General features: G+C 38.9%; 1 protein-coding gene across 1 annotated transcript in view; it reads left to right on the forward strand.

Annotated features, from left to right (window-relative positions):
- The window catches only part of LOC140937694 (retinoic acid receptor RXR-alpha-B-like), a 9,844-nt gene extending 2,517 nt beyond the window's left edge, over positions 1-7,327 (forward strand). Inside the window, exons 2-4 of the mRNA XM_073387260.1 lie at positions 1,256-2,035; positions 2,905-3,516; positions 3,791-7,327. Coding sequence (XP_073243361.1) covers positions 1,256-2,035; positions 2,905-3,516; positions 3,791-4,038 — 1,640 coding nt within the window. The 3' untranslated portion in view covers positions 4,039-7,327. The remainder of the gene's footprint in view (positions 1-1,255; positions 2,036-2,904; positions 3,517-3,790) is intronic.
- The last annotated feature ends 2,648 nt before the right edge of the window (positions 7,328-9,975 follow it).

Below are 9,975 nucleotides of genomic sequence, written 5' to 3' on the forward strand. Positions count from 1 at the left end.
TATCCTTCCTTAGCATTTAAACATGCAACAGTGTATATGGTAGGTGTAGTGTATTCAAGCAAGACTGAGCCACTAGATATAATATATTACAAGGCCTGTATAATTATATTCTAGGAATTGGGCAATGAGAGTTCTATGGGTCCCCATCTGAATTGTACCCTTTTGAAGGAAGATGGCCCAAGGCATTAAAGCATTTTCGTGTCACTTGGTTTGAAATCAGTTTTCATCTTTGGCCTACCCTCTTCTCTAAGCAGTTCTTATTTTCATGGTTGCCGTAATTTGACTTCCCAGGAAGTTCTAGGATATTTGCAACTGTTAACTGAAATAGCAATTCTTTGTGATGATATTAATTTATTGCTCAGTAAAATAAGACTTTGTTTAACTGCATTCAGTCGTGTTATTTTTTAGCACAAGTATGTTGTTTGATATCATTTTCCCTCACATATTTCCATACCTGCACTTGATTTTCAATTAGCACTATATATTTACCTTGGTTATGCGGCCTCTGTAAGATATTCCCTTGTGCCACGCATGACTAGAGAGTCATTGACAGCTACATCTTTTCTCTTCACTGTCTTGAAATAATGTGCTCTCAGGGCTGTCACTGCTTGTTGAGTCAGAGGAAGGGCTTCGCGTGGAGCTACCATGAGCATTAACCCTGGCTACTTTCATAGGGAAAGAAAAGGAAAATGGAGCCAAATGAACCTCCTGGCTGTTCAGTAATTTTCTACATACTATAAATTTTGTACACCCTGCAACTTCAGATCTTAGTGACGGCCCTGACTCTAGAACTCTTACACGTAACCACCGCCTGGTTATATCAGTTGGAAGAGTGTTGGTCTGCTGAGTGGGAAGTCTTGGGTTCAAACCTTGGCTTTACGAACACTCAGGGTCTTTAAATAATTGGGAAGAAACTTAGTGTTGCCTTTGTAATGACATCTGTAAATGGTTAGACTTTCTAGTCTTCCTAGACTAGGACAAAAACACCCAGGTCCCGTCTCAGAGCACTTTCACTTATCTGGATATTGTGGGACGTAAAAGAACCCACACCACTGTTCGAAAGGAGTGGGGGACGTAGACCCCAGTGGTGTGGTTAACCTTTCTTGGGCTCAGTGGGTTATGTGTAAGGAGAGGTCTTAATGTAGGGTTAACCTCATGATCCTCCCTCAGGAGTCGTAATGGCTACCTGTAAAGAAAACAGTGTATGTATTTAAAAGAAGCCAGCTGCTGATACTTTTGTATTTACTTTTTGAAGGTACAAGTGCCCATGCAAGTGGTTTAGTATCACCTACGGAACCCAAGCTGTTTCCTCATGCTGCTGTACTCATGACATCCAGTGGACACCCTGTTTTGGTACCACAGCCATTAGTTCAAGGAGAAAGAGGAGTCAATATCCCATCACCTTACCTAGCACAAGCTAGTGTTTTCTACACTCCACACTTCTTTCCGGCTCAACATTTTGCAGCACAACGTGCAACATTGCAGCAGTATGCTCAGGTTTCTCCACTGTTACAATTACATGCAAACTCTGCATCTTTACCAAGAGAAATGCACACATTACATAATGGACCTGGAGATTTGCACAGTGTGTCTCCTGATGCAAATGGCAAGGAAGGAGCAGTCATGAACCAATGTTCAGTGCAAGAGTCTGTCATAGTTAGTAACCCATCGGCTAAAAATCGCAGGCAATCTTATGCAGATCTTGACTCAGTTTCTTCCCCGTCCCCTATTGCTATGCCAGCACTTTCCCCATTAACAGCAAAGACGCCCTCAAGCCCTGGAACCCCTCAGCAAGCTGCATCTTCACCTGATGAAGTGGAAATTTGTGTAATTTGTTCTGATAAGGCTACAGGGCATCATTATGGGGTCACAAGTTGCGAAGGCTGTAAAGGATTTTTCAAAAGAAGTGTTCAAAATAAGAAAGTTTATTCTTGTCGCAATTTGACTCAAGACTGTCCAGTCGACAAACGTCATAGAAACCGTTGCCAGTTCTGTAGATTGCAGAAGTGCATTAAAGCAGGCATGCTCAAAGAAGGTCAGTGGAATTCTTTTTTCACTGAACAAGTGAAAATTCATATTTTCATGATATACACATCAAGGAGATCGGGAATTTGAAAAATTTGTCATGATTTTGGGAAAAATTTTTCGTGTAACTTTCTGGAGGCCACATTATATGGCAAAAATGTCTCTTTTGTGAAAAATTACAATGTAATAATGTAATTACTCCAGACCAGATTTTGCTGAGAATACTTACTCTTCTTAGATTCACAACAACATCAGAAAATTCAGAGGTTCTATTAAATAGGATGTTTTCAATGGGCAATAACCTTATACTTGCTATGCTTGTGATTTGGGATCAGTTGTTTGAAATCATGTCAGTGGCATACACTGTAGAATCAGAAGCTCTGTCTGAAGGGATTTTCCAATGATGTGAATGTTTCAAGTAGTACAAAATCTTGATGTTACACTAACAGTATTTCCCTTGTTAGTGTTTGCATATTAATTTGCATATTAGTGCAACAGGAAGAGGAGGACAGCAAAATGTTTGTGTGTGACAAACATGACAGGGCTGTTATGTGTGTTTTGTTGTGATCTTCCCTTGATATAACTGTGTTCTGGTCCTTTACAAAAAATCTGTTCAAAGGAAGGTGAAGTTTGGCAGAAAATTTTTTTCAAAGATAATAGTATTATTGTTCCGCTTTGTCACACAAGGTTTGCCGTCTTCTTTCCTCTGCCGTCCTATTGCATATTTCATTAATCTTTAACTTCAGTGCATTACTTTAAAATTATTACATAGCGATGTGTTTTATTCAGTTGTAATTGGATTATCAGCCAGCCAATCAGTGTACATCTCCTTCTTACTCAACTGTTAATGTAAGAAAACTATTGCATTGAATTTCATAGCTGTACGTGAAGATCGAACCCCTGGCGGCAAACACAAGAACAATTCAAATTCAGCTAGTGCAAGGATCAAATCGGAACCAGCAGCTAAAATGGCTCGGACAAGTTCGACCGGCAGTTCAAGTTCAGATCGTGTAGATGCACCACTGACAGTAAAGCCTCCCTCGAGAACTTTTCCTTCGTTTATTAAAGAACTGATGAAACATGAGCCTCGGTCAGAGGGGCATTCTGCAGATTGTCGGGGATGCAAAATCGAGGACACAGGACAAAAAACCTTGGCACACGTTACACAGCAAGCTGAAGAGCAAATTAAAAGAAACCTGGAATGGTTCAAATGCCTTCCTTTTCTCCATAGCATTTGTGATAGAGACCAGAAGACCCTTTCAAAAAGCGCTTGGGTGGAACTTATGCTTATCAATTTAACTAAACAATCCCTGGAATTAGAGAATGGAGTCCGTCTGTGCGAGGGACAAGTTTTAGACTATTCAACCGCTGAAGTGACAGGAATTGGGGACATTATGCATCGTGTAATGCAGCTCACAGCAAAGTTTAAGGAATTGAGTCTGGATGATGCTGAATTTGTTTGCATAAAAGTAATAATTCTTTTAAACCCAGGTACGGAAAATTTACCTGTAATGTATAACTTTGTAGAAAAGTGTCACAATTTATTATATTATTTTGTAGTTCAATTTTTGATTACTCTAATGCTCAGTTGAACTAATTCTCAGGACTTGACACTGTTTTTTCAAATTTTATAAAATAAAGTTTAAAACAGGTAAAAAAGCATACAGCCCCCACCCACAAGTAGTCTGATGGCATAGCAAAACCCTTCAACCATCTATTCTTGATTTCTGGTTCATTTGTTTTTCTGTTATTATTGTTGTTGTAGATGTCAAAGGTCTTATGGATCAGCCACTTGTGGAGCAACTGCAGGATAAAGTACATGCATCATTACTGGAATATAACAACAATTTTCATCCGGGTGAACCAAATCGCTTTGGAAACACCCTTTTAAGATTACCAGAATTGAGATCAATTGGAACAAAGAGTTTGGAACGTCTCTTTATGCTCAGTCTCACTGGACAAATCCATCCAAGCTTGTCACTGTCGGAACTTCTCCACTCTACAAAAAGATGACTTGTGTGTATACCAGGTTATTTATGTCAGTGTAAGTGAAGTGAATGTAAGCTCTAAAACACCGACGGTATTTCAGCTGTTTCACTGTTACTCTTCTTGGTTAACTCTCCAGTTATGTGTGCAGGCATGTACATGTTACAATATGTATGTGTTTGCAGGTGTAATATTGTGCAAGTTCTGTGCCCTTCCATGTAATAATTTAACAGAGAATCTAGGGACAGTTACTTTTTTAAAATACGTTGTACTCTTAGTCCAAATAGGGACCTTAAGATCTGAGGATGGTGACAGCATCAAAAACGTCATTTTAAAAGTGAATTTGCATTTTTTCAATATGCATCTCAATTATTCCAACTCACTTTGTCAAATGTAGGTGAACTCTCCCACAGATGAATCCTTAAGAACCATAATTATCCAAGCTCAGAAAAAGAAAGAAAATTTTTTTGTATCAAGTCATGGCTTGTTTATGTCCTCAATAAAATGTGAAACGAGGCATTTTCATGTTGTAGTCATGTAGTGATGATGAAGAAATGTACAAAAAAGTGTGATGCACGTGCAAGGTTGTTGAACGTAATGGAGTGCTTTTGTGATGATTTCATTGCCATTGCCATCATTGGATCTTACTGTAACATCCCTAAAGTCACTGCTCAACATCTTAGGCCTGGTACATTTTAAAAATGCTGAACTTTCAAACTTAGATAAGAGCTAGATTGCCCCCTGATCAAGAAATGCCACATCGATAGTATTATCCAAACTTGATTCAGTACTGTAACAGTTCGAGGTAAAATTTCCAAGTATAATATGTGTCAAATTTGGCATCCAAATCAAAATTTCCGCTAAAGCTGAGCGAGTGGGAACGATGGCAGTAACATTCGAACTGAGGTAGCCCTCCTTAACTGATTAGAAACCAAAATTTTTTCATCTATTTTAGAAAATTAGAACCTTTTTCAAATTTTAGGCTTAACAGGTTCAGAGAGGGCTTACATGGCAAATGTTAGCCTAACAGGCTCTTAAAATCCGGGTTGGGGTTTTACTGATAAGGTAAGACTAACCTACTGGACTACAGAGTGCGGAACCTGTGGAACTTAAAGAAATGTCTATCTTTCTTTCATCATATCAACTCAAACTAATACTTATTTAAATGTACCTGTACATCACTTGAATTGATTACTTTGATGGTGACAACCGTCTGAATTTCCTGTTTCCCATTAACCATGTGGTTATTTTCCCATTTCTTATGGGGTCACGTCGCTGCTATTGCTACCTAAATGGCCAATGCTTTAATGTACTGACAAGAGAAATTGCTAATGCTACCAAGTGGTTGATGCTTAGCATCAACTTCATAGGATTTATGCCTCTGTTAACTTCTAAACCTAAGCAAAAAAAAAATTGGAATCTCTCACAGGTGAGAAAAAATAGGCAATTGCTAATTGTGACACACAATCCACCTTCCAAGGAATTAGTTATTTTCATGCTAAGCACCGGTAAAAAGGGTCTCGGAGCTCTTGCGCATGCATTATCCTAAATGTATATAAAGAGGGTGGGAACAGGGAAATCATAACTGGAAATGACACTTGAAAAAAAATTAGCGGATAGCAATGTTGTTATATACATGAAGTCAAGTTTCCACCAAAAAGAGAATTATATTTAGTAACTAATACCAAAGTAGTTTTTGTCATTACATAGAATTTTTTGTTACATATTTTTATCATGTAAACCTTACAACTGTACCTCCAAATGCAGTTGCAATAAAAACGGTAGTCTCTTTAAGTTCCACTGGATTTTCAAGTTCCGTGGTTCTACAGTCTGCAGGTCCATAGATTAGTCTTACATACAAATATGAAGTATGTTGTACATGTAACCATCTGTAAGGGGAAAGAGAAATGTTTAGCAACAGTACATACAAGCATGCACTGAAAGGCAACTGTATGTCAGTCTGAGTTAATAGTATTTGAATTTGTAGATTACAACTGTTTTAAAATCCTAGTACTGAATCAATTTGAAGAACTTTATTTGTTTGGTACTTTATAATGACAAGAGCAATGGCATTTTCAGATGAGATGGTATGAATCTTATTTTATCTTTGACTCTAATTATTAAGGCTTACAGGGTTTTAAATTTTAGGCACTTCTTAGTATATAAATCTTTAATGAGGATTTTTCTGAAACAAAGCAAATCTCAGATAGTATCTTATTACCGGTTCAACACTAGTGGCAGTTATTTGGGTTTCTCCAGCCCTGGCTAATACGTTTATTAACAAATTTTATGAAGACATCAGAGAGATTCAGGGTTAGATATTGCATGTCCTATATTTTATGCTAAATTTTAAACATGTGACTTCCAAATACTCCTGCTTAGAGTTAAGCAGGGGAAAGTAAAAACCATTGAAAATGATACTTTGTAGTCAAAATATGTTTAATAATTGGCCTGACATACTTTTTGTTAACCTAAATTATCTTGGAAAAAATTAGTGCCCAAGATCAATTTTTTTTGTTTTAGATATCTGTTTCTTGTTAGACGGATATCTGGGAAAATCCTGTACAAATTGTAGGCCAAAGATTTGAAATAGTTAAACATTGAACTGGTGCTAGTAAAAAAAGCCTCAATGAGTGACTGCTGAAAACTGCTTGTTTCTCCTCCAAATTGCCCTGTATTTGCTTGCAAAACACTGGGAGAATTTGATGATGTGTCGTTCCAGAAAATATCCACACTCGTCCATCTCATAGAAGTTTAATTTTGCTTTGAGCAAAAGACTGTCTATGACCCCCTTGCCCTTCCCTCCCCCATAATGTGTGGTTTCCTGAACCACACAATAAAGCAATAGTCACTTAATGACCATTTTACCATGCACCCCTTGAATTGTACTTTTTGTGTTAAGTTCAAATAACTCCATTACCAGGCGATGATACCAATACAGGACAAAACATTGCCGTTTCATAGTGGCGTTGTGTCTCTTTGTGTATGGCAGCCCCCCCCCCCCCCTCCCCTAAAAATGGGGAAGTGGGGCTCCTTTACACAGTTGAACATTAATATTTCAATTTAAATTCTTTCTCTTTGGAAGGAAAAGGAACTTTTACTTTTTCAGCATCTGCATTTAGATGGATCTAATATTATTTCACATTGTTAAGATGAGCTCACTGTTAGTGCGCAAAACATTGAAAATATTATAATTTACTGCCAACAAGCTAAATAAAAGTGAGCTATATATATTTTTTAAGTGTTTTACACTATAAAATATTTGGATTTAGAGTAACTTTAACTCTGCAAATGTTGAATAAATAAACATGTCAATTGAGAGGTAACATTTTTTCTTGTTAAAAACATGAGGGGTCATGTTACAGGTTTCATGTCACAGCAACAACAATTTTATTTTACAAAGTACATGTAACATATTATGCACACATATAGGCTTGATTTCCAGCCATTTGACACAATCAGGTTGGGACGGTACCCTCCTTCACATACCATGTACACACATAGGCTTGATTTCCAACCATTTGACACAGTCAGGTTTGGACTGTACCCTCCTCCACATACCATGCATGCACACAGATGATTGATTTCCAGCCATTTGAAACAATCAGGTTTGTACCGTACCCTCCTCCACATACCATGCACATACATAGAATTGATTTCCATTCATTTGAAACAATCAGGTTTAGACTGTACCCTCCTCCACATACCATGCACACAGATGATTGATTTCCAGCCATTTGAAACAATCAGGTTTGTACCGTACCCTCCTTCACATGCCATACACATACATAGAATTGATTTCCAGCCATTTGACACAATCAGGTCTGGATCTGGACCACACCCTCCTCCAAATGCCGTGCACACACATACGAATGATTTCCAGCCATTTGACGAAATCAGGATTGGACTATACCCTTCTTATAGGCTTGATTGTCAGCCATTTGACACAATCAGATTTGGATCATACCCTCCCCCACATACCATGTACACACATAAGATTGATTTCCAGCCATTTGACACGAGCAGACAGGTTTGGAACATTATCCTCCCCCACATGCTGTGCACACATATGGGATTGATTTCCAGCCATTTGAAAAAATCAGGTTTGGACTCTACCCTACCCTACGTGCCATGCACACACATATGCTTGATTTCCAGCCATTTGACAAAATCTGGTTTAGACCATACCCTCCCCAACATGTCATGCACACACATAAGATTGATCGCCAGCCATTTGACAAAGTCAGGTTTGGACTCTACCCTCCCCCATGTGCCATGCCCACACATGTGCTTGATTTCCAGGCATTTGATACAATCAGGTTTGGACCGTACCCTCCCCCACATGCCATGCACACACAGGATTCATCTCTAGCAATTTGACAAAATCAGGTTTGGACTCTACCCTCCCCCATGTGCCATGCACATATTTCACACATTTCCAGCCATTTGCTGGTTCCCTAGTCTCTGCTCTGAAAGGTTTTTCTCTGCGATGATACTCAGGTTTTCCTCTCCCGATAATTCCGACTTCTAATATTATTCCATCTGTAAAGTTCTTTTATATCCCATTTTTGACAGAAACGGTACCCCTTTGGTATATATTGTAGCTAGTTTTTTATCTCAGGTAATTTTTATTTTTCCTTTGTTTCAACTTCATTAGCATACATAATTTACCATACCCAAAAACAAAAGAAAAACAAAAATTACCTGAGGTAAAAAATTAACTACAACATATACCTTCTATTGACAAATGGAACTCTTTTCATGTAAACTTTGCATTCCTTTTATCTGTTGTAAATGCGCTGTCCTTAAAATATGAATAAATCACAAAATCAGAACGTTTTCTCAACTTTTTCATAGCTGCTATAAAATGTATCTGTTAGCCCTTTTGGGTCTTTTTACAGTCCAAAATGACAGATTTCCCAACCCTTCCATGTTTTTCGTATTCGTGCCTTTTCATAGACCTGAAGCCTGATAAAGGTACCCCTGTCGGTCATGCCCTCCCCGTATAGGCCTTTATAGGGAGTACACTGGCCCCCTCCCCCACAGACCACCAGTTTACTGGGCCTTCCCAGTTGTATTAGAAAACCACAGGAGCGGATCCAGGATTTTTTTTTAGGAGGGGGTGCACTCGTCTCTTGCTCTACTTCAACACCAAAAAACCACATTTTTTTGGGGGCAGAATACCAGTTGTATTAGAAAACCGCAGGTCATCTCGGGGGGGCGGGGGTGCACACCCCCTGCTCCCTCCCCCTAGATCCGCCCCTGGGCCATAATAGAGAGTGCCTTGGCTCCCTCCCCCACAGACCACAGGTTTACTGGGCCTTCCCGTATAGGCTATTATAGGGAGTGCCCTGGCCCCCTCCCCCACAGACCATGGGTTTACCGGTACTTGGAACTGTCTTATGTCTCCCTCTATACCAGTAAACAAACTGTTAAGTTTGCTGTTTTTAATGTCCTAAAACAGACAAAAAAATGTTGCGACTGAGGATATTTAGTTGATTTCCTTCATACACGAATGTACTGAATGGTTTCATTGGGTGTTGTTGGCAACTGGCAGGTTAATTATAAGCCTGATACAGGGACTCTCCCGTTTTGTTTCTATCACGTACGCGCCAGAAGTTCATTAAGTTTCAAATTCAGGTTCACCTCATAACAATTTGAAAGTATAAGCACACATAAAGGCACTTGTCCTTGGAGCATGAACCCCTAAGTCTCCCAAGCCTTGTTTGTTACTTCAGAACACTGTGACAAGCGGTAAAACAAGCAGTCCAGCATTATAGCTTTTGTGTTTCCTTACAGCGGTCAGTATTCAACTTCTCCACAAAGTTATAAAATCCAAAGTGGAACACCAACAATCAAGACTCAGTACTGCATGAACTAAATGTAGTGATTATTATCCAGGGAGTTGAATGCTACAACCTTAACAGTCATATTTCTACTGTATTTGCTGTTTCCTCAACATTA

This window comes from Porites lutea, chromosome 5, assembly GCF_958299795.1.
Source record: "Porites lutea chromosome 5, jaPorLute2.1, whole genome shotgun sequence".
Classification (NCBI taxonomy): Eukaryota; Metazoa; Cnidaria; class Anthozoa; order Scleractinia; family Poritidae; genus Porites; species Porites lutea.